The sequence below is a fragment of the Diaphorina citri genome, unplaced genomic scaffold (genome assembly GCF_000475195.1).
Source record: "Diaphorina citri unplaced genomic scaffold, Diaci psyllid genome assembly version 1.1 scaffold585, whole genome shotgun sequence".
Taxonomy (NCBI): domain Eukaryota; kingdom Metazoa; phylum Arthropoda; class Insecta; order Hemiptera; family Psyllidae; genus Diaphorina; species Diaphorina citri.
Genome location: NW_007378019.1, coordinates 34,445 through 58,056, shown reverse-complemented (window position 1 = coordinate 58,056; position 23,612 = coordinate 34,445). Strand labels below are relative to the sequence as shown.

General features: G+C 26.2%; 6 protein-coding genes and 2 pseudogenes across 6 annotated transcripts in view; 1 reads left to right on the top strand and 7 right to left on the bottom strand.

Annotated features, from left to right (window-relative positions):
* Positions 1–1,745: 1,745 nt before the first annotated feature.
* Positions 1,746–4,555, bottom strand: LOC108252529 (cytochrome b-like; the record flags this gene model as incomplete). Its single annotated transcript, XM_017444532.2, is given in 1 exon segment — positions 1,746–4,555. A coding segment is annotated over 1 exon segment (747 nt), but the record flags the coding sequence as incomplete, so codon positions are not given.
* LOC113467916 (NADH-ubiquinone oxidoreductase chain 1-like) lies at positions 2,614–4,370 on the top strand (the record flags this gene model as incomplete). Its single annotated transcript, XM_026824408.1, is given in 1 exon segment — positions 2,614–4,370. A coding segment is annotated over 1 exon segment (957 nt), but the record flags the coding sequence as incomplete, so codon positions are not given.
* A 319-nt stretch (positions 4,556–4,874) lies between the features above and the next one.
* On the bottom strand, positions 4,875–6,499 carry LOC108252532 (annotated as a pseudogene).
* A 3,695-nt stretch (positions 6,500–10,194) lies between these two features.
* On the bottom strand, positions 10,195–12,002 carry LOC113467913 (cytochrome c oxidase subunit 3-like). Its single transcript, XM_026824401.1, is given in 2 exon segments — positions 10,195–11,225; positions 11,975–12,002. Coding segments are annotated over 2 exon segments (597 nt in total). The 3' UTR covers positions 10,195–10,656.
* LOC108252535 lies at positions 11,782–13,406 on the bottom strand (annotated as a pseudogene).
* A 3,764-nt stretch (positions 13,407–17,170) lies between these two features.
* Positions 17,171–19,131, bottom strand: LOC108252537 (cytochrome c oxidase subunit 3-like). The gene is given in 1 exon segment (XM_026824404.1): positions 17,171–19,131. A coding segment is annotated over 1 exon segment (783 nt). The 5' UTR covers positions 18,309–19,131; the 3' UTR covers positions 17,171–17,525.
* A 126-nt stretch (positions 19,132–19,257) lies between these two features.
* LOC108252528 (cytochrome c oxidase subunit 2-like) lies at positions 19,258–19,906 on the bottom strand (the record flags this gene model as incomplete). The annotated part of the gene is given in 1 exon segment (XM_017444531.2): positions 19,258–19,906. A coding segment is annotated over 1 exon segment (633 nt), but the record flags the coding sequence as incomplete, so codon positions are not given.
* Positions 19,907–19,982: 76 nt separating this feature from the next.
* The window catches only part of LOC108252527 (cytochrome c oxidase subunit 1-like), a 4,263-nt gene continuing 633 nt past the window's right edge, over positions 19,983–23,612 (bottom strand). The window contains 1 exon segment of the mRNA XM_017444530.1: positions 19,983–21,498. Within this exon segment, the coding sequence (XP_017300019.1) occupies positions 20,817–21,498 (682 nt within the window). The 3' untranslated portion in view covers positions 19,983–20,816.

The window sequence follows — 23,612 nt, the reverse complement described above, 5'->3', positions numbered from 1 at the left end:
CTGTCTACACATTTAATGATACTTCATAGTCGAATATTTCAGCAGCTGAGCACATTTCATAGCTATTTTTTCAACACCCTTTTGTTAGATATGAGATTGTATTTTATTTTTATAAACAATGACACCAACGGTATGCATGCAATATTCGATATCACCACAAAATGTGCATGAGGATGATTGCATTGATGATAATGATAGCAATGGCAATAGTACTGCTGGTATTGATGATAGTGATGAAAATGATGATAGTACTATTGATGGTTGTGATGATAATGATGGAAATGATGGTAGTATTGATGATAGTGATGAAAATGATAATAATACTATTGATGATAATGATAGAAATGATAGTAGTACTGATGATTGTGATGACGACACGGGTAGAAGGGGGGCGTGAACAATGATGGACACCTGAATAGAGACATAATGAAAGGTACAGCTTTGATTTATATTGAATCTGAATTGACTCATATTCCTAACCATGTGTATAGATAAAAATATATATTAATTTTACTGGACTCTTCAGTTTTAGAAGAAAAAAAAAAACTGAAGAGTCATAAGTCAATGGAGTCTCTAAAGATTATCTAATATAATTAATGTATTTATAAATCTAAATTGGGGGTTATATCTATATTATTAGTTTATATTTGTTGGTTATTTAATATATTTTATTTCAGTATGCATATTTACTTGATTCTTTTATTTACATGGTAATTTTTATTTGATAAGCGTTAACAGTAATTATAATTAAAATTTTTAAGGGAACTTTGATTTAGAAATTGAAAATAGAGTTAACAAATTTTGTGCCAGCAGTTGCGGTTAAACAATGAACTCTAAGTAATTTTAAAATTGATATTAATTATTTTGAGGGGAAGAAATAAAAATATTAATTTTGAGGTAAAATTTCAATTTATAAATTTATTCTTTTAAATTGATTAAGAAACTGTTTAATAAGACCAGGATTAGATACCCTGTTATTTTAGTGTAAATGTTTTGGAGTAGTAAAAGTTAAGATCTAGAAACTCAAAGAATTTGGCGGTATTTTATCTTATTAGAGGAACCTGTTTATTAATTGATAATCCACAACTTCAATTTACTTTTAATATTATATTTGTATATCGCTGTCATGAATCTATTAAGAAATTTATTTTCTTTGTTTTTATGAAATTTATGTTAGGTCAAGGTGCAGTTTTTAAAAGAATGAAATGGGTTACATTAATTAAATAAGAATGGAAGAAATTAAATTGAAAATTTTGGAAATAGGATTTAAAAGTAAAGTTAAAATAGTATTTTTATGAATAAAGATTCTAAAATATGTACACATTGCCCGTCGCTCTTGTTCATGCAAGATAAGTCGTAACATAGTAGATGTACCGGAAGGTGTGTCTGGATTTGGGTATGTAGCTAAATTTAAGTGTATTAATTACATTAATAGGATACTTTAAAAAGTTTTACTTTTTATTTAATTTAAATTAATGGATTAGTGAAATAATTTTTTTTGTTAACTGTAAGGGTAGAAGTATAAAAGAATAGAAGATTAAATAATTTTACCTTTTGTATCAGGGTTAATTTAAATATATATTTTAGAATTTTTTCTCGAATAAAAAATATTTATATTACTTAATTTTATTTGTGTAAAAAAATAAGTTAAAAGTAATGTGGGTTTGATATAAATTTAGATTTTTTATATCTAGTTGCTTTATTTTTGATTTAATCAATTGAATTTATTTTGTTTAATTTTTATATTTGTGCAGGGATAATCTTGTATATAATTTTTTAGGTAAAGGTTTCATTTGTGTAGTATACTTAATATTAGTAATCATTTTAATTTGTAGTAATTAATTAAATTAATTTAATATTTTATTAGATAGCTTTAAGGGGAGGTAAAGTTGTTTAATTGAATAATAAAATTGAAATAATTATGATTAAATTAGTAAATTAAAAAAAATAATAATTAAGAATTCGGCAAATTTAATTTTCGACTGTTTATCAAAAACATTTCTGGGAGAAAAAATATTTTTGGTATGTCCTGCTCAATGCTGATGTAAATAGCTGCAGTATACTGACTGTACAAAGGTAGCATAATCATTAGTTCTTTAATTGGGGGCTGGTATGAAAGGATGAACGTAATATTAACTTTTTTATTGTTATGAAATTTTAATTTGGAATTTAAGTTAAAATACTTAAATAAATAAAAGGGACGAGAAGACCCTATAGAATTTAAAAATTAAATTGTAAAATAATTTTTTGGTTGGGGTGACATAAAATTAACTTTTTTTTGGTTAATCATTGATAGATGATTGGATGATCCTGAAAAATTTAGAGAATAAGATAAAATTACCTTAGGGATAACAGCATAATATTTTTTTGAAGATCATATTTATGGAAATGTTTATGACCTCGATGTTGAATTAAGTTTACATTTGAATGTAGAGATTTAAGTGTTAAGTCTGTTCGACTTTAATTTTTACATGATTTGAGTTCAGACCGGCGTGAGCCAGGTTGGTTTCTATCTTTTTATAATTATTTTGGTTTAGTACGAAAGGATTAACTAATTTTATTTATATTATGTAGTAAGTTATTAAAATAGACTTTCTATTTTGACAGATTTAATGTGTTAAATTTAGGATTTATTTATGTAAAAAATTACAGGTAGAAATATTTGTTAATATAATTACATATTTATTTATAAGTCTTTTTTCTTTAATTAGTGTAGCTTTTCTAACATTGCTTGAACGTAAAGTTTTAAGTTTTATTCAGTTACGTAAAGGACCTAATAAAAGAGGTGTAATCGGAATTTTTCAACCTTTTAGTGATGCAATTAAGTTATATACTAAAGAATTTTTCATTCCTCTTAAGTCTAATGATTATCCTTATTGGGTTACTCCTTTAATTTCTCTTGGTGTTAGTTTAGGAACTTGAGTGGTCTACCCTTATATTTATTTACTTAGAAGCTGGAAGTTGAGAGTTATATATATATTTTGTGTACTAAGAGTTAGAGTGTATACAGTTATAGTTTCTGGGTGATTTTCAAATTCTTCTTACTCAATTTTGGGGTGTATCCGTGTATTAGCACAATCAATTTCATATGAAGTGAGTTTCTTTTTTTTAGTTCTGTGTTTATTATATTTTTCTGAGTCAGCTAGAATATTAGAATTCCTTGTGTTTCAACAATTTACATGATTTTTAACATTTTTATTTCCTATTTTTTTAATGCTTCTAGTTTCTTTTCTTGCAGAACTTAATCGTACTCCTTTTGATTTTTCTGAAGGAGAGTCAGAGCTTGTTTCAGGGTTTAATGTTGAGTACGGCGGGTCTGGATTTGCTTTTATTTTTTTATCGGAGTATCTAAGAATTTTATTTAGAAGAGTTATGCTGGTTCTTTTTTTTTTAGGTCCCTTAACTGAATATTTATTTTATTTTAAAGTAGGATTGGTGAGAGTTTCTATTATTGTTATTCGGGGAACTTTACCTCGTTATCGTTATGATAAACTTATAAATATGTGTTGAAAAATTTATTTGAGAGTAGTCTTGTTTTTGATATTGTTTTATTCTATTATTTCTCTATAGGGGTGTCGGTAGATTTAAGTTAAGCTTTAGAAAAAGTTTCTTGTTTTACTTTCAAGGTAAATATTTTGTATAAATTATAAAGCTATTTAAATAGATTGTCTCATATTTGTTGAGAAACGGGAAGTAAAATAAATACAAGAAAATAAGATAAAGTTAGTATTTGTCTAATTTTTACGTAGGGAATTTCAACAGGTTTTATTCCAATCCAAGTGAGTAAAATAAAAATATTAATTCATATTCAGAACAAGTGTTGAGTAATAGGGTAAAATTGGAAACCCTTATGGAAAGATGGGGGAAATAACAAAAGTAATATTAAAATTAAAATTGATGAAATTAAAGCGATAACCCCACCTAGTTTATTCGGGATTGCTCGCAAAATTGAGTATGCAAATAAAAAGTATCATTCTGGTTGAATGTGAAGAGGAGTATTTAGAGGGTTGGCTGGGATAAAGTTATCTGGATCATTAAGTAAATAGGGATTATATAAAATAAGTATTAAAAATATGATTAAAAAAATTGAATTCCCTAATAAATCTGTGGTGATAAAATAAGGGTGAAAGGGGATTTTATCATTGTTTTTAGGTGTGCCTAATGGATTGGAAGATCCTGACTCATGCAGTAATATTAAATGGATTATAATTAATCTTGCTAGAATAAAAGGCAGGAGAAAATGAATTGTAAAAAATCGTGTAAGAGTAGGATTATCTACGGCGAATCCTCCTCATAGCCAGATAACTATTGTTTCTCCTAAGTAAGGGATAGCTGATAACAAATTTGTAATTACTGTTGCTCCTCAAAAAGATATTTGTCCTCACGGTAGAACATACCCTAGGAAAGCTGTGCCTATAGTTAAAAATAAAATAATAATTCCTCTTATTCAAGTTTTCTTGAGTTGTCTAGAGTTAAAGTAGATTCCTCGTCTAATATGAAGATAAATAAAAATAAAAAAAAACGATGCCCCATTTGAGTGAATAGAACGCAGTATTCACCTCGGAGTATCTAAGAATTTTATTTAGAAGAGTTATGCTGGTTCTTTTTTTTTTAGGTCCCTTACCTGAATATTTATTTTATTTTAAAGTAGGATTGGTGAGAGTTTCTATTATTGTTATTCGGGGAACTTTACCTCGTTATCGTTATGATAAACTTATAAATATGTGTTGAAAAATTTATTTGAGAGTAGTCTTGTTTTTGATATTGTTTTATTCTATTATTTCTCTATAGGGGTGTCGGTAGATTTAAGTTAAGCTTTAGAAAAAGTTTCTTGTTTTACTTTCAAGGTAAATATTTTGTATAAATTATAAAGCTATTTAAATAGATTGTCTCATATTTGTTGAGAAACGGGAAGTAAAATAAATACAAGAAAATAAGATAAAGTTAGTATTTGTCTAATTTTTACGTAGGGAATTTCAACAGGTTTTATTCCAATCCAAGTGAGTAAGATAAAAATATTAATTCATATTCAGAACAAGTGTTGAGTAATAGGGTAAAATTGGAAACCCTTATGGAAAGATGGGGGAAATAACATAAGTAATATTAAAATTAAAATTGATGAAATTAAAGCGATAACCCCACCTAGTTTATTCGGGATTGCTCGCAAAATTGAGTATGCAAATAAAAAGTATCATTCTGGTTGAATGTGAAGAGGAGTATTTAGAGGGTTGGCTGGGATAAAGTTATCTGGATCATTAAGTAAATAGGGATTATATAAAATAAGTATTAAAAATATGATTAAAAATATTGAATACCCTAATAAATCTTTGGTGATAAAATAAGGGTGAAAGGGGATTTTATCATTGTTTTTAGGTGTGCCTAATGGATTGGAAGATCCTGACTCATGCAGTAATATTAAATGGATTATAATTAATCTTGCTAGAATAAAAGGCAGGAGAAAATGAATTGTAAAAAATCGTGTAAGAGTAGGATTATCTACGGCGAATCCTCCTCATAGCCAGATAACTATTGTTTCTCCTAAGTAAGGGATAGCTGATAACAAATTTGTAATTACTGTTGCTCCTCAAAAAGATATTTGTCCTCACGGTAGAACATACCCTAGGAAAGCTGTGCCTATAGTTAAAAATAAAATAATAATTCCTCTTATTCAAGTTTTCTTGAGTTGTCTAGAGTTAAAGTAGATTCCTCGTCTAATATGAAGATAAATAAAAATAAAAAAAAACGATGCCCCATTTGAGTGAATAGAACGCAGTATTCACCCATTATTTACATCTCGACATGTATGAATTACTCTTTCAAAAGCAATAAGAATATTGGCTGAAAAGTGTATAGCTAAAAATAATCCTGATAGGATTTGAATTATTAACATAAGTCCTAAAAGAGAACCAAAATTTCACAGGATTGAAATATTTGAAGGTGTGGGTAAATTAATTAGAGAGTTGTAAATTGGATAAATTATTGTATCAGATTTAATTTTTGAGTTTATCATTAGTATTTTTTGCGCATTGGGCCTTTGGTCAGAGTTATTATATTAATAAAAATAATTAATGCTGTGAGTAAATAGATGAATATAAATATTGATATGTAAATATTTAAGGGTAAAAAGAGTTTAAAGAAATCAAAATTAATATTATCCAATAATTGAAAATTATCAGATATTGATAACTGAGTGGGAGTAATAAAAAAGACAGGTAGGGATAAAATTGTATAGATAACCGGCAGTTTTATATCTAAATTTTTAAATTGGACATTTGAGCTAATACTTGTTATGTATATAAAAAGAATTATTAGTCCTCCTACTATAATTAAAAAAATTGATATGGGAATTCATCTTGATATTGAGATAATTCGAGAGATAACGGATAAAATAAAAGTTTGAATAAGAATTAATAATCCTAAAGAAATTGGAGTAGAAATGAAAGATATAATTGTGGAAATATAAAATATAAAAAATAAAAGCATTTTTAGTATGCCAGTAAGTAGTTTAAACAACAAAATATTAGTTTTGGAGACTAAAAATACAGAATGAGTTTTACTGATGCTAAAAACTATTATTTCTTTGATTTACAAGATCAATATTTTAATATAAACTATTTTAGCATTTGTTAGTATTTATTAGATGTTTATTTATATTTTATTTTGGGTTAAGTATGTTTTTTATATTTAAAAAGCATATTTTAATACTACTTTTAACTTTAGAATTTTTAGTTTTGATTATTTTATTAATATTAGTAAATTTTTTAATGAATTATATGTTTGATGACATAATTCTTATTTATTTTATTATTGTAATGGTTTGTGAAGCTGTGATAGGTTTAGTTTTACTTACATTGCTTGTTCGTAGTCATGGTAGAGACTATGCGAAGAGACTATTAATTTTTAGATGTTAGAAGTAGGTCTAGGATTTTTAGGACTTTTTGTGGTTATAAGTTGAGATTTAGTTGTTGGATCTCTTGTTTTTTTTATTTTATTTCTTTTATTGAATATAATAGAAAGAGGAGAAATAACAATTAAGTTAATTTTTGTATTACTGAGTTTATGATTAGTAATTATAATAGTTTTATCTGTAGAAAAATTTTCTAGGAGATTAGATTTATATCTAATTTTTATTTTTATACTGATTAGATTGTTTATTGTGTTTTATTCTGAAGCTTTAGTTAGATTTTATTTGGGATTTGAAATGAGTGTAATTCCTATTTTTTTAATTATTTTAGGATGAGGGTATCAACCTGATCGTGTTGAAGCTGGGGTTTATATAATTATTTACACGGTATTTTTTTCGCTTCCGTTGTTAATTGGAATTTATTATTTTAATATGGGACATGAGTTAAGGGGCATGCCCTTGGTTTTTATATTTTTATTAGCTTTTTTAGTAAAATTTCCTTTAGTGGGACTTCATTTATGGCTTCCTCGTGCACATGTAGAGGCACCAGTTTACGGTTCAATAATTTTAGCATGAGTAATGTTAAAATTAGGAGGATACGGGATTATTAAATTAAGTTTTATTATAGGGGATTTTTTGTATAAGTATTCTTCAGGAATCTTAATTTTTAGTATTTTAGGTGGGTTAATTTTGACTGGTGTTTGTTTTGTTCAAACTGATATAAAAATACTAATTGCGTATTCTTCTATTGTTCATATGAGAGTTGTATTGAGAGGAATTTTAACAATAAAAATTAGAGGATTAATCGGTAGTGTATATTTAATGGTAGGACACGGGCTATGCTCCTCTGGACTTTTTTGTGTTTTAGGGTTAGTTTATAATCGTTCTTTAACTCGTAGTTTATATTTGAATAAGGGAATAATTAATATCATTCCTATCAGAAGACTTTGGTGATTTTTGTTTTGTTCTTCAAATTTAGCTTTTCCTCCTTGTTTAAACTTGCCAGGTGAAATTTTTTTATTTATTTCTGTTTTAGGGTGAAATTGACATTTCTTTTTAGTTGTGGGGTTATTAGGTGTTTTAAGTTCTATGTACAGAATTTACTTGTTTTCTTTCTCTCAACAGGGAAAGATATCTTTTTATTTTTCTTTTAAATCTTTTAATTTATATGAATGCATATTATTGAGTTTACATTGCATTCCCTTGAATCTGTTTATTTTAGATTTAAGAATTATGACTTTTTAATTGAAATAGTTTAAGTAAAATATTGATTTGTGGGTTCAAAGATTATAATTATTTCAATTTTGCAAAAAAGAAAATTTCATTTTACATTTTTTCATTTTACATTTTTTCTCATAACTTTAGTTTATGTTTTTTTATTCTTCCTGGTTGTTTATAATTTTGGTTTAATAAAGTTAATTTTAATTGAAATAGAATTAATAATAATTAATAGAGTGAGATTTACTTATATTGTTTATGTAGATTGAATATCCTTGCTTTTTTCTGTTATTGTAATAATAATTTCTTCTTTAATTATTGTTTACTCAAAGATTTATATGGGCAAGGAGTGCTACCGGTTTTTTTGGCTAATATTTTTATTTATTGTATTTATATTAATTATGATTTTTAGTCCGAGCATTGTTGGAGTTTTACTAGGCTGAGACGGTTTGGGAATTATTTCTTATTGTTTAGTTATTTATTATCAGAATACTGATGCTTATAACTCTGGGTTTATTACTGCTGCTAGAAATCGATTGGGAGACAGAATATTAATTTTAGCTGTAGTTTGATCTAGAATAGGAGGAAATTTTATATTCTGGGAAATAAATTCAGGTTTTATATTTTTTATTTTAGCATGTATAACAAAAAGTGCTCAGTTTCCTTTTAGAGCATGGCTTCCTGCTGCCATAGCAGCTCCTACTCCTATTTCTTCTTTAGTTCATTCTTCAACTTTAGTGACTGCTGGAGTGTATATAATAATTCGATTCTTTAATACTTTAATATTAGGAAGATTAAACATGTTATTAATAATTATTTCAATAGTTACAATTTTTATTGCTGGGTTTGGAGCTTTGGAGGAGTATGATATAAAACGATTAATTGCTTTATCTACCCTAGGCCAATTGGGTTTTATATTGTTTATTTTATCTTTAGGACATTTTGATGTAGCTTTTTTTCATCTTCTTGTTCATGCTCTATTCAAAGCTTTACTGTTTATATGTGCTGGGTTTGTTATTCATAGAGGAATATGAGTACAAGATTTACGTAAAATGGGTAGTTTAGGGAGAGGTTTTGTTGTTGTGATTTGTTTTAATATTTCTGTGTTTAGCTTAATAGGTGTCCCCTTTACTTCAGGATTTTATTCTAAAGACTCTATTCTAGAATTAACAAGATGTAGATACGGAGGTGTAGGGTTGGGGGTATTTATTTTAATTATAGCTCTAATTACTGTTACTTATAGAATACGTTTAATTTTATACTTATCTTCCTACTCTGGGTGAATTTTATGAGTAGCTGGGTCAAAAAATTTATGTTTATCTATTTTAACCTTAGCTTTAATTAATATTTTTTTAGGAAGTGTAATAAGTTGAATACTCTGTGAATTAAATTTAATCAGATTGTCTTTTTTTGTGAAAATTACGCCTATTTTTATTGTTATTCTAGGTTGTATTTGAAAGGGAGATTTAATTTTAGGGGTTAAGTTAAAATTTTTATTAGCAACTTTATTTTTTCTATCTAGTTTAACTAAGAAGATAGGGCTAATTTCTCAAAAAGAACTAGTAAGAATATTATTATTAGATCAAGGTTGGTGTGAAGGGCTTATAAGTAATAGTAGAAATATTTCTTTAGTATTTTCTAAGTGGTTAAAATCTATAAGAAGACAAAATCCAGTTATCTTATTATTAGGAGTAACTATTATTATTATTTCTGTCGTGTTTTCAAGTAGTTTAAGAAGAACAAAATTTTGAAGAAATTTAAGTAGTACAAACTCTTGGAAGGTTATTCTTCTTTGCGGTGAAAGGGCAGTGTTTTTAGTAAACTACAAGAGGGGGGTGTCTAACAATAACTTGCTCCGAGATAGTTAGCAGCTTTCTCTAAGACTCCTTGTAAAGGAATTTTTTTCAATTTAATTATTAACAATAATTTGTCTCTTTTTGACTTCTTTACAATTAATAAGGAGCGTGCTCTGAGACTAGGTCGAAACTAGCTGTATTAATTACTTCTTTATTATCAGATTAACAGTTAAGTTTTTTTTAAGTGCAAATTAAATGTTATAAAAACTTTAATCCTATTTTCAGTTTATTGATCCTTCTTTTCATTCTAGAGTTAATCCAATAATAAGTAATATAATAAGTCTTGTTGATGATAATATTCAATTTACTATAATAATTTTTTGTTTAATTAAAGGTGATGGAAAAATGAGGGTAATTTCAATATCGAAAATTAAAAATATAAGTGCAATGGAAAAAAAGTGTACAGAGTATGAAATTCGTGGTTTAGATATAGGGTCAAATCCACATTCAAATGGAGATGTTTTTTCTCGTCTTAATTGTTTATGACTGTTCATAATTGGTAAAATATTTATTATTAAAATAAGTATAAATAAAACAAAAACTTTAAAATATAAAATTAATAATATTATCTTATCAAAGGATCTATTAGTTGGAAGCTAATTATAATTGTTTATACTAATAAGATAAAATTTAATTATATTATTTTCCCCATCAGTAAATTCTTATGTAAACAAACAATCATACTACATCTACAAAGTGCCAATATCAAATAGATATTTCTATCCCTAAATGGTGTTTTCTAGAAAAGTGTATTATTTTTAGTCGCATGAGAACTTGAGTGAGAAATGTAGTTCCAATAATAACATGAATTCCGTGAAATCCTGTTGTGACAAAGAATCTTCTTCCGTAAACTGAGTCTCTGATGCAAAATGGACAAGTTATATATTCATAAAATTGTAAAATCGAAAACAATAATCCTAGTATAATTGTAATTAGAATTCTTTTGTTTGTTTGAATAGAATTATTAAAACATATTCTTGAGTGTGCTCATGTAACTGAAATTCCTGATCTTAATAAAATGATTGTATTTATAAGAGGAATATTTATGGGGTTAAATGATTTAATATTAAGAGGAGGTCATATAAGTCCTATTTCATAATTAGGGGAGAGTCTGTGGTGAAAAAATCTTCAGAAGAATCTAAAGAAAAACAGAATTTCGGATCTAATAAATAGAATTATTCCATATTTTATTGAAATTATAACTATTTTTGTGTGGTTTCCTTGGAATGTTCTTTCTCGTTGGATGTCTCGTCATCATAAAAATATAATTAGTGTTGTTATAATTATTCTTATTATTATTAAAAAAGTTTTTTTAATATTGAAAAATAAAACGTTAAATAGTGTAAGATTAAGAATAGAAAAGGAAATAATAATTGGTCAAGGCGAAGGATCAACAAGGTGAAATTGATGATTTTTTTTCATTAAGAAATTTCTCTAGAGTATAGTGTTATTAACACAGAAAAAACATATGATTGAATAATTGCAACTATTAATTCAAATATTATGAATGCTGTTTGAACAAATAAAATAATTAATCATATATAATTTTTAATATTTAATGTATTTCCTAGGAGAGCTATAAGGAGATGTCCTGCAATTAGATTAGCAGTTAATCGTACAGCTAGAGCTATGGGTCGAATAATATTTCTTGTTATTTCAATTACTACTATTATTGGTATAAGAATATTTGGTGTTCCAGAAGGAACTAAATGTCTAAGTGTTGTTTTAGTTAGTTTAACTCAAGCTTTAGAAAAAGTTTCTTGTTTTACTTTCAAGGTAAATATTTTGTATAAATTATAAAGCTATTTAAATAGATTGTCTCATATTTGTTGAGAAACGGGAAGTAAAATAAATACAAGAAAATAAGATAAAGTTAGTATTTGTCTAATTTTTACGTAGGGAATTTCAACAGGTTTTATTCCAATCCAAGTGAGTAAGATAAAAATATTAATTCATATTCAGAACAAGTGTTGAGTAATAGGGTAAAATTGGAAACCCTTATGGAAAGATGGGGGAAATAACATAAGTAATATTAAAATTAAAATTGATGAAATTAAAGCGATAACCCCACCTAGTTTATTCGGGATTGCTCGCAAAATTGAGTATGCAAATAAAAAGTATCATTCTGGTTGAATGTGAAGAGGAGTATTTAGAGGGTTGGCTGGGATAAAGTTATCTGGATCATTAAGTAAATAGGGATTATATAAAATAAGTATTAAAAATATGATTAAAAATATTGAATACCCTAATAAATCTTTGGTGATAAAATAAGGGTGAAAGGGGATTTTATCATTGTTTTTAGGTGTGCCTAATGGATTGGAAGATCCTGACTCATGCAGTAATATTAAATGGATTATAATTAATCTTGCTAGAATAAAAGGCAGGAGAAAATGAATTGTAAAAAATCGTGTAAGAGTAGGATTATCTACGGCGAATCCTCCTCATAGCCAGATAACTATTGTTTCTCCTAAGTAAGGGATAGCTGATAACAAATTTGTAATTACTGTTGCTCCTCAAAAAGATATTTGTCCTCACGGTAGAACATACCCTAGGAAAGCTGTGCCTATAGTTAAAAATAAAATAATAATTCCTCTTATTCAAGTTTTCTTGAGTTGTCTAGAGTTAAAGTAGATTCCTCGTCTAATATGAAGATAAATAAAAATAAAAAAAAACGATGCCCCATTTGAGTGAATAGAACGCAGTATTCACCCATTATTTACATCTCGACATGTATGAATTACTCTTTCAAAAGCAATAAGAATATTGGCTGAAAAGTGTATAGCTAAAAATAATCCTGATAGGATTTGAATTATTAACATAAGTCCTAAAAGAGAACCAAAATTTCACAGGATTGAAATATTTGAAGGTGTGGGTAAATTAATTAGAGAGTTGTAAATTGGATAAATTATTGTATCAGATTTAATTTTTGAGTTTATCATTAGTATTTTTTGCGCATTGGGCCTTTGGTCAGAGTTATTATATTAATAAAAATAATTAATGCTGTGAGTAAATAGATGAATATAAATATTGATATGTAAATATTTAAGGGTAAAAAGAGTTTAAAGAAATCAAAATTAATATTATCCAATAATTGAAAATTATCAGATATTGATAACTGAGTGGGAGTAATAAAAAAGACAGGTAGGGATAAAATTGTATAGATAACCGGCAGTTTTATATCTAAATTTTTAAATTGGACATTTGAGCTAATACTTGTTATGTATATAAAAAGAATTATTAGTCCTCCTACTATAATTAAAAAAATTGATATGGGAATTCATCTTGATATTGAGATAATTCGAGAGATAACGGATAAAATAAAAGTTTGAATAAGAATTAATAATCCTAAAGAAATTGGAGTAGAAATGAAAGATATAATTGTGGAAATATAAAATATAAAAAATAAAAGCATTTTTAGTATGCCAGTAAGTAGTTTAAACAACAAAATATTAGTTTTGGAGACTAAAAATACAGAATGAGTTTTACTGATGCTAAAAACTATTATTTCTTTGATTTACAAGATCAATATTTTAATATAAACTATTTTAGCATTTGTTAGTATTTATTAGATGTTTATTTATATTTTATTTTGGGTTAAGTATGTTTTTTATATTTAAAAAGCATATTTTAATACTACTTTTAACTTTAGAATTTTTAGTTTTGATTATTTTATTAATATTAGTAAATTTTTTAATGAATTATATGTTTGATGACATAATTCTTATTTATTTTATTATTGTAATGGTTTGTGAAGCTGTGATAGGTTTAGTTTTACTTACATTGCTTGTTCGTAGTCATGGTAGAGACTATGCGAAGAGACTATTAATTTTTAGATGTTAGAAGTAGGTCTAGGATTTTTAGGACTTTTTGTGGTTATAAGTTGAGATTTAGTTGTTGGATCTCTTGTTTTTTTTATTTTATTTCTTTTATTGAATATAATAGAAAGAGGAGAAATAACAATTAAGTTAATTTTTGTATTACTGAGTTTATGATTAGTAATTATAATAGTTTTATCTGTAGAAAAATTTTCTAGGAGATTAGATTTATATCTAATTTTTATTTTTATACTGATTAGATTGTTTATTGTGTTTTATTCTGAAGCTTTAGTTAGATTTTATTTGGGATTTGAAATGAGTGTAATTCCTATTTTTTTAATTATTTTAGGATGAGGGTATCAACCTGATCGTGTTGAAGCTGGGGTTTATATAATTATTTACACGGTATTTTTTTCGCTTCCGTTGTTAATTGGAATTTATTATTTTAATATGGGACATGAGTTAAGGGGCATGCCCTTGGTTTTTATATTTTTATTAGCTTTTTTAGTAAAATTTCCTTTAGTGGGACTTCATTTATGGCTTCCTCGTGCACATGTAGAGGCACCAGTTTACGGTTCAATAATTTTAGCATGAGTAATGTTAAAATTAGGAGGATACGGGATTATTAAATTAAGTTTTATTATAGGGGATTTTTTGTATAAGTATTCTTCAGGAATCTTAATTTTTAGTATTTTAGGTGGGTTAATTTTGACTGGTGTTTGTTTTGTTCAAACTGATATAAAAATACTAATTGCGTATTCTTCTATTGTTCATATGAGAGTTGTATTGAGAGGAATTTTAACAATAAAAATTAGAGGATTAATCGGTAGTGTATATTTAATGGTAGGACACGGGCTATGCTCCTCTGGACTTTTTTGTGTTTTAGGGTTAGTTTATAATCGTTCTTTAACTCGTAGTTTATATTTGAATAAGGGAATAATTAATATCATTCCTATCAGAAGACTTTGGTGATTTTTGTTTTGTTCTTCAAATTTAGCTTTTCCTCCTTGTTTAAACTTGCCAGGTGAAATTTTTTTATTTATTTCTGTTTTAGGGTGAAATTGACATTTCTTTTTAGTTGTGGGGTTATTAGGTGTTTTAAGTTCTATGTACAGAATTTACTTGTTTTCTTTCTCTCAACAGGGAAAGATATCTTTTTATTTTTCTTTTAAATCTTTTAATTTATATGAATGCATATTATTGAGTTTACATTGCATTCCCTTGAATCTGTTTATTTTAGATTTAAGAATTATGACTTTTTAATTGAAATAGTTTAAGTAAAATATTGATTTGTGGGTTCAAAGATTATAATTATTTCAATTTTGCAAAAAAGAAAATTTCATTTTACATTTTTTCATTTTACATTTTTTCTCATAACTTTAGTTTATGTTTTTTTATTCTTCCTGGTTGTTTATAATTTTGGTTTAATAAAGTTAATTTTAATTGAAATAGAATTAATAATAATTAATAGAGTGAGATTTACTTATATTGTTTATGTAGATTGAATATCCTTGCTTTTTTCTGTTATTGTAATAATAATTTCTTCTTTAATTATTGTTTACTCAAAGATTTATATGGGCAAGGAGTGCTACCGGTTTTTTTGGCTAATATTTTTATTTATTGTATTTATATTAATTATGATTTTTAGTCCGAGCATTGTTGGAGTTTTACTAGGCTGAGACGGTTTGGGAATTATTTCTTATTGTTTAGTTATTTATTATCAGAATACTGATGCTTATAACTCTGGGTTTATTACTGCTGCTAGAAATCGATTGGGAGACAGAATATTAATTTTAGCTGTAGTTTGATCTAGAATAGGAGGAAATTTTATATTCTGGGAAATAAATTCAGGTTTTATATTTTTTATTTTAGCATGTATAACAAAAAGTGCTCAGTTTCCTTTTAGAGCATGGCTTCCTGCTGCCATAGCAGCTCCTACTCCTATTTCTTCTTTAGTTCATTCTTCAACTTTAGTGACTGCTGGAGTGTATATAATAATTCGATTCTTTAATACTTTAATATTAGGAAGATTAAACATGTTATTAATAATTATTTCAATAGTTACAATTTTTATTGCTGGGTTTGGAGCTTTGGAGGAGTATGATATAAAACGATTAATTGCTTTATCTACCCTAGGCCAATTGGGTTTTATATTGTTTATTTTATCTTTAGGACATTTTGATGTAGCTTTTTTTCATCTTCTTGTTCATGCTCTATTCAAAGCTTTACTGTTTATATGTGCTGGGTTTGTTATTCATAGAGGAATATGAGTACAAGATTTACGTAAAATGGGTAGTTTAGGGAGAGGTTTTGTTGTTGTGATTTGTTTTAATATTTCTGTGTTTAGCTTAATAGGTGTCCCCTTTACTTCAGGATTTTATTCTAAAGACTCTATTCTAGAATTAACAAGATGTAGATACGGAGGTGTAGGGTTGGGGGTATTTATTTTAATTATAGCTCTAATTACTGTTACTTATAGAATACGTTTAATTTTATACTTATCTTCCTACTCTGGGTGAATTTTATGAGTAGCTGGGTCAAAAAATTTATGTTTATCTATTTTAACCTTAGCTTTAATTAATATTTTTTTAGGAAGTGTAATAAGTTGAATACTCTGTGAATTAAATTTAATCAGATTGTCTTTTTTTGTGAAAATTACGCCTATTTTTATTGTTATTCTAGGTTGTATTTGAAAGGGAGATTTAATTTTAGGGGTTAAGTTAAAATTTTTATTAGCAACTTTATTTTTTCTATCTAGTTTAACTAAGAAGATAGGGCTAATTTCTCAAAAAGAACTAGTAAGAATATTATTATTAGATCAAGGTTGGTGTGAAGGGCTTATAAGTAATAGTAGAAATATTTCTTTAGTATTTTCTAAGTGGTTAAAATCTATAAGAAGACAAAATCCAGTTATCTTATTATTAGGAGTAACTATTATTATTATTTCTGTCGTGTTTTCAAGTAGTTTAAGAAGAACAAAATTTTGAAGAAATTTAAGTAGTACAAACTCTTGGAAGGTTATTCTTCTTTGCGGTGAAAGGGCAGTGTTTTTAGTAAACTACAAGAGGGGGGTGTCTAACAATAACTTGCTCCGAGATAGTTAGCAGCTTTCTCTAAGACTCCTTGTAAAGGAATTTTTTTCAATTTAATTATTAACAATAATTTGTCTCTTTTTGACTTCTTTACAATTAATAAGGAGCGTGCTCTGAGACTAGGTCGAAACTAGCTGTATTAATTACTTCTTTATTATCAGATTAACAGTTAAGTTTTTTTTTAAGTGCAAATTAAATGTTATAAAAACTTTAATCCTATTTTCAGTTTATTGATCCTTCTTTTAATTCTAGAGTTAATTCCATAATAAGTAATATAATAAGTCTTGTTGATGATAATATTCAATTTACTATAATAATTTTTTGTTTAATTAAAGGTGATGGAAAAATGAGGGTAATTTCAATATCGAAAATTAAAAATATAAGTGCAATGGAAAAAAAGTGTACAGAGTATGAAATTCGTGGTTTAGATATAGGGTCAAATCCACATTCAAATGGAGATGTTTTTTCTCGTCTTAATTGTTTATGACTGTTCATAATTGGTAAAATATTTATTATTAAAATAAGTATAAATAAAACAAAAACTTTAAAATATAAAATTAATAATATTATCTTATCAAAGGATCTATTAGTTGGAAGCTAATTATAATTGTTTATACTAATAAGATAAAATTTAATTATATTATTTTCCCCATCAGTAAATTCTTATGTAAACAAACAATCATACTACATCTACAAAGTGCCAATATCAAATTGATATTTCTATCCCTAAATGGTGTTTTCTAGAAAAGTGTATTATTTTTAGTCGCATGAGAACTTGAGTGAGAAATGTAGTTCCAATAATAACATGAATTCCGTGAAATCCTGTTGTGACAAAGAATCTTCTTCCGTAAACTGAGTCTCTGATGCAAAATGGACAAGTTATATATTCATAAAATTGTAAAATCGAAAACAATAATCCTAGTATAATTGTAATTAGAATTCTTTTGTTTGTTTGAATAGAATTATTAAAACATATTCTTGAGTGTGCTCATGTAACTGAAATTCCTGATCTAAATAAAATAATTGAATTTTTAAGAGGAATTTTTATGGGGTTAAATGATTTAATATTAAGAGGAGGTCATATAAGTCCTATTTCATAATTAGGGGAGAGTCTGTGGTGAAAAAATCTTCAGAAGAATCTAAAGAAAAACAGAATTTCGGATCTAATAAATAGAATTATTCCATATTTTATTGAAATTATAACTATTTTTGTGTGTTTTCCTTGGAATGTTCTTTCTCGTTGGATGTCTCGTCATCATAAAAATATAATTAGTGTTGTTATAATTATTCTTATTATTATTAAAAAAGTTTTTTTAATATTGAAAAATAAAACGTTAAATAGTGTAAGATTAAGAATAGAAAAGGAAATAATAATTGGTCAAGGCGAAGGATCAACAAGGTGAAATTGATGATTTTTTTTCATTAAGAAATTTCTCTAGAGTATAGTGTTATTAACACAGAAAAAACATATGATTGAATAATTGCAACTATTAATTCAAATATTATGAATGCTGTTTGAACAAATAAAATAATTAATCATATATAATTTTTAATATTTAATGTATTTCCTAGGAGAGCTATAAGGAGATGTCCTGCAATTAGATTAGCAGTTAATCGTACAGCTAGAGCTATGGGTCGAATAATATTTCTTGTTGTTTCAATTACTACTATTATTGGTATAAGAATATTTGGTGTTCCAGAAGGAACTAAATGTCTAAGTGTTGTTTTAGTTAGTTTAACTCAAAAAAATATAACAATAGATACTCAAATTGGTAATGCAAGTGAAAGAGAAAAAGTTAAATGTGCTGAACAACAAAATGAGTAGGGAAAATTTCTGCTGATATTACTAATTAAAATAAAAAAAAATAGGGTGATTGGAATGAGTGTTGTTCCTTTCATTAAGATGGTTTTTATAAATAGAGATGAAAACTCATTATTTAATAATGTTATGGTTTTTTTTATTAAAATATTTGTTCGTGATTGGAGTTTCCAGTATGTTAGTGGTAAGAGAATTGACGGTAAAATTATTGATATTCAATTTATTGGGATAGGTCTTATTGTTATAGGATCAAATATTGAAAATAATCTTGTTATCATTTAATATTTATGAAAGGTTTAGTAGTTTCTTTCTTTCTATTAAGGTAATCTTTAGGAGTGAAGTAAATAATAGAGGAGATGACAGTTAATATAAAAATAGAGAAGATTAAAATAGTTAATCACGGAAGAGGTGATATTTGAGGTATAAAGAAGTAAAATATTACTCTGATTTGACAATTCAGTATTATGTGGATTAACTAACTTCTTATTTAGGGTAAGTGCGTGTACCATAGATTGGTTTAAGAGACCATTACTTGCTTTTCAGTCACTAAATAAGTTGAATGTTTTAATTCATGAAATGAAAAATTGTATAGGAATTACATCTACTACGATTGGTATAAATGAGTGATTAGCCCCACAAATTTCTGAACATTGTCCAAAGAATTTTCCTGAACGATTAGGAAATATAGAAATTTGATTTAGTCGTCCCGGAGTTGCATCTATTTTAATTCCTATTGAAGGGATAGTTCAAGAGTGCAATACATCATTTGAAGATGTGACTAATCGTATTTGACAATTTAATGGAACAGGAGTAGAATTGTCAACTTCGAGTAAACGGAAAGTTCTTGAAGGTAATATGTATGAATCAAATTCAATTGAAGAAAAATCGTTATATTCATAAGATCAATATCATTGATGTCCAAGAATTTTGATAGTTAAAATGGGCAAGTTTAATTCATCTATTAGGTACAATAGGTGAAGAGAGGGGATGGCAATAATTCTTAATACAATTGTTGGAATAAGAGTTCAAATAAATTCAATTATTTGATTTTCTAAAATTTTATTTCTGAAATATAAAGCTTTAATTATTTTAATTATAAAGAATGAGACTAAGGATAAAATTGTTACAATGATTAATATTCTGTAGTCATGGAATAAAATTAATTGTTCTATTATAGGCGAGGCTCTATCAAAAAGAGAAATTTTTATTCAGTCAATTTCTAAAGGAAATTATTCTTTTTTAAATCTTAAATTTAACACATAAATCTGTCACATTAGAGATTTAAATTAAGATTGAAGGAATTTCAGAGTATCTATGTTCAATTGGGGGAGAGTTTTGCATTCATTCTATTATTATATAATTTCTATTGAATAAAACAATTCGATTAGAAGTTATTGCTTCTCAGATAATGATTATAAGTAGTAATACTGAAAATAGTGAAATTATAGACCCTAAGGAAGAAATAATATTTCAGAAAATGAGAAGATCTGGATAGTTCGAGTATCGTCGTGGCATTCCTATAAGTCCTAAGAAGTGTTGGGGGAAAAAGGTAGTGTTTACTCCGACGAAGGTTCTTAAAAATTGAGCTTTAAGTAAAGTTTTATTTATTGTATTTCCTGTTAATAAAGGGTATCAATTAATAAATCTAGCAATAATGGCAAATACAGCCCCTATTGATAGCACATAGTGAAAGTGGGCAACTACATAATAAGTGTCATGAAGAATAATGTCAATTGATGAATTTGCTAAAATTACTCCTGTAAGTCCTCCTACTGTAAAAAGGAAGATAAATCCTAATGATCATGAAATACTTGGAGAAAATTTTATTTTTATTCCGTAAATTGTAGCTAGTCAACTAAAAATTTTAATTCCTGTCGGTACTGCAATAATTATGGTTGCTGAAGTAAAATAAGCTCGTGAGTCTACATCTATTCCTACAGTAAATATGTGGTGAGCTCATACAATAAATCCTAAAATTCCAATAGCTAATATAGCATAAATTATTCCTAATGTACCGAATGCTGAAGTTTTACCTCTTTCTTGTGTAGTAATATGTGAGATTAACCCAAACCCCGGAAGAATAAGAATGTACACTTCAGGATGTCCAAAAAATCAGAATAAATGTTGGTATAAGATTGGGTCTCCACCTCCTGCTGGATCAAAAAATGAAGTGTTTAGATTTCGATCGGTAAGTAGTATGGTGATAGCTCCTGCTAGGACTGGAAGTGCAAATAATAATAATAAAGCTGTAATTAATACTGATCAAACAAATAAGGGTATTTTTTCTAAGTTATATAAATTTGCTCGTATGTTAATAATTGTTGTAATAAAATTAATTGCTCCTAAAATAGAAGAAATTCCTGCTAAGTGGAGAGAAAAAATAGCTATATCAATAGAGTATCCTCTATGGAAAATAGAATTGGATAAGGGGGGGTAAACTGTTCAGCCTGTTCCTACTCCTTGGTCAATTAATCTTCTCATGATTAATAATGTAATAGAGGGGATAAGTAATCAAAATCTTAAATTATTTAATCGTGGGAAAGCTATATCGGGAGCTCCAATTATAAGAGGAACTAATCAGTTTCCAAATCCTCCGATAATAATTGGTATTGTTATAAAAAAAATTATAATAAAAGCGTGTGCAGTTACAATTGAGTTATAAATTTGATCATTAATTAGTATTGGAGAAGATTGTCTTAATTCCAAACGGATAATTATTCTAAGAGATAAACCTAAAAGTCCTGCTCAGATTCCGAAAACAAAGTATAAAGTTCCAATAGTTTTATGATTAGTGCTTATAATTCATATCATGAAGACAAGATGGCTGATATAGGCGAGGAACTGTAAATTCTTTTATAAACTTTGTTTTCTTGTTAAATTTTTTAGTCAATTATGATTTTGAATTGCAAATTCAGAGGTAACAGTGTTAAAAATTTTCAAAGTCTAATTTAAATAATTTTAACTTTGAAGGTTACTAGTTTTGTTAACTTAAGACTTTATGTTAACAAAACAAATATAAGAGGGGAAATAATATTTATTAATATAAAAAATAGGAAGAAGGTTTTAATAGGGGAATATTTTATTTTTCACTTAGCTATTTCTGAGGATTTTATTATTGTTGTAATTGCACATTTAATATAAAAAAAGAGAGTGAATAGAGAAAACAAAATTCCTGTTAAACTAATAGTTGGAGCGTAAAGAGAAATTTTTTTAATTACTATTCATTTAGGTAAAAATCCTAGAAGAGGAGGTATGCCTCTTAATGATAGTATAAGACTGAAAAAAAACATTTTTTCTTGTTTTTGTTGAGGTTTAATTTGTGTTAATCATTTATTTTGTGTTTTTTTTATGTATACAACAATTATTATGTTGGTAATAAAATAGAGAAAAAAAAATAATATAAAAAAAAAATGAGAATATGAAAGAGCTATTATTATTCATCCTCTATTTCTAATGGAAGAAAATGCTACTATTTTTCGGATTGAGGATTGTCTGATTCCTCCGATTCTTCCTACAATTAAATTACATAAACAAATTCAAGGAGTTAAGAATATTCATGAAGAGTATATAATAAAAAGAGGTACTAATTTTTGTATAGTAATAAAAAGTAAGAATCCAAAATAATTAAATTTTTCTAAAATATCCGGGGTTCAAATAGGGAGGGGAGCCATACCTCTTTTTAGAGTTAATGCAAGAGGGGGAAGAATTGCATTAATTGTTGATATTTCATTAAAATAAATTATGTTAATTCTGATAGTAACTAGAAAAATTAGTGATCCTACGGATTGGATTAAAAAATATTTTATTGTTCTTTCTAAGGAGTAATATGTTGATGGTTTTATTAAGATAAATACAAATGAAAGAAGATTTATTTCTAATCCTATTCAGATTATTATTCATGAGGAGGAGGACAAAGATATAATAATCGATAACATGTAGGTAGGGAAAATAAAATTAATTTTTTTTATTAGAAAAAAGATTTATTCTATATTTGAATTATGAGTCCAATAGCTTATTATTAGCTTATTTTTCTTGCATTTTAGTGTTATTGCATATGAATTTTTGGTATTCAAGGGTTTAATTAATATTAAAAAATGTATTTAAAATAGAGAGAGTTAAATTTAACATAATTTATCACATCAAGATAGTCCTTTTTCAGGCATCGCTCTAAATTGCCTATGAGTTTAAAATTATATTAAACAATCAAGAAATAAGAATTAATAATTGATTTTTACAAAAAAAAAAAAATTATTAATATTATTTTTGCATATAAGAATTTTTATTTTTAAGTTTAATTTTATTTTATTAAATAAAATTAGTTAATTAATTTTACTAAAAATAGGATTTAAATTGGAAATTTTTTTTAAAAAAAATAAATTTGTGTTAAAAAAAAACATTAAAATTCAAATAAAAATTTAATATGAGGGTATAAAATTAGATTATTTTTTGTATTAATTTTTTTTTTAATCAAAAAAAAATCGATGTTAAAATTGGTTAAAAAAAAGTTTAATATTTGAAAATTTTATAGTACTAGGAGAGAGACCTAATAATTAAATTAATAAATTAAGAAAAAAAAATTATAAAAATATATATTATATATATGATGATATGATATATTACATACATCCATGGGGGGCGCATATATACATAACGATATGTCACTACCAATAAATTGATCAATTATATAATTCACATATATATATATTGAGGATGAGATATTATCTCATCCTCAATATGATATGTATATATAATAATATATATATATTTATGAAAGTAGATACATATATATGAGTTCGCTTGGGTTTTTTTCCTTCACCCTAAAAAGAAATGCTTAAAAACATTAGGAGTTTTTAATAAAAAAAAGTTTTTTAATAAAAAAAAAATTTTGAAAAAGTTAAAAAAATACGT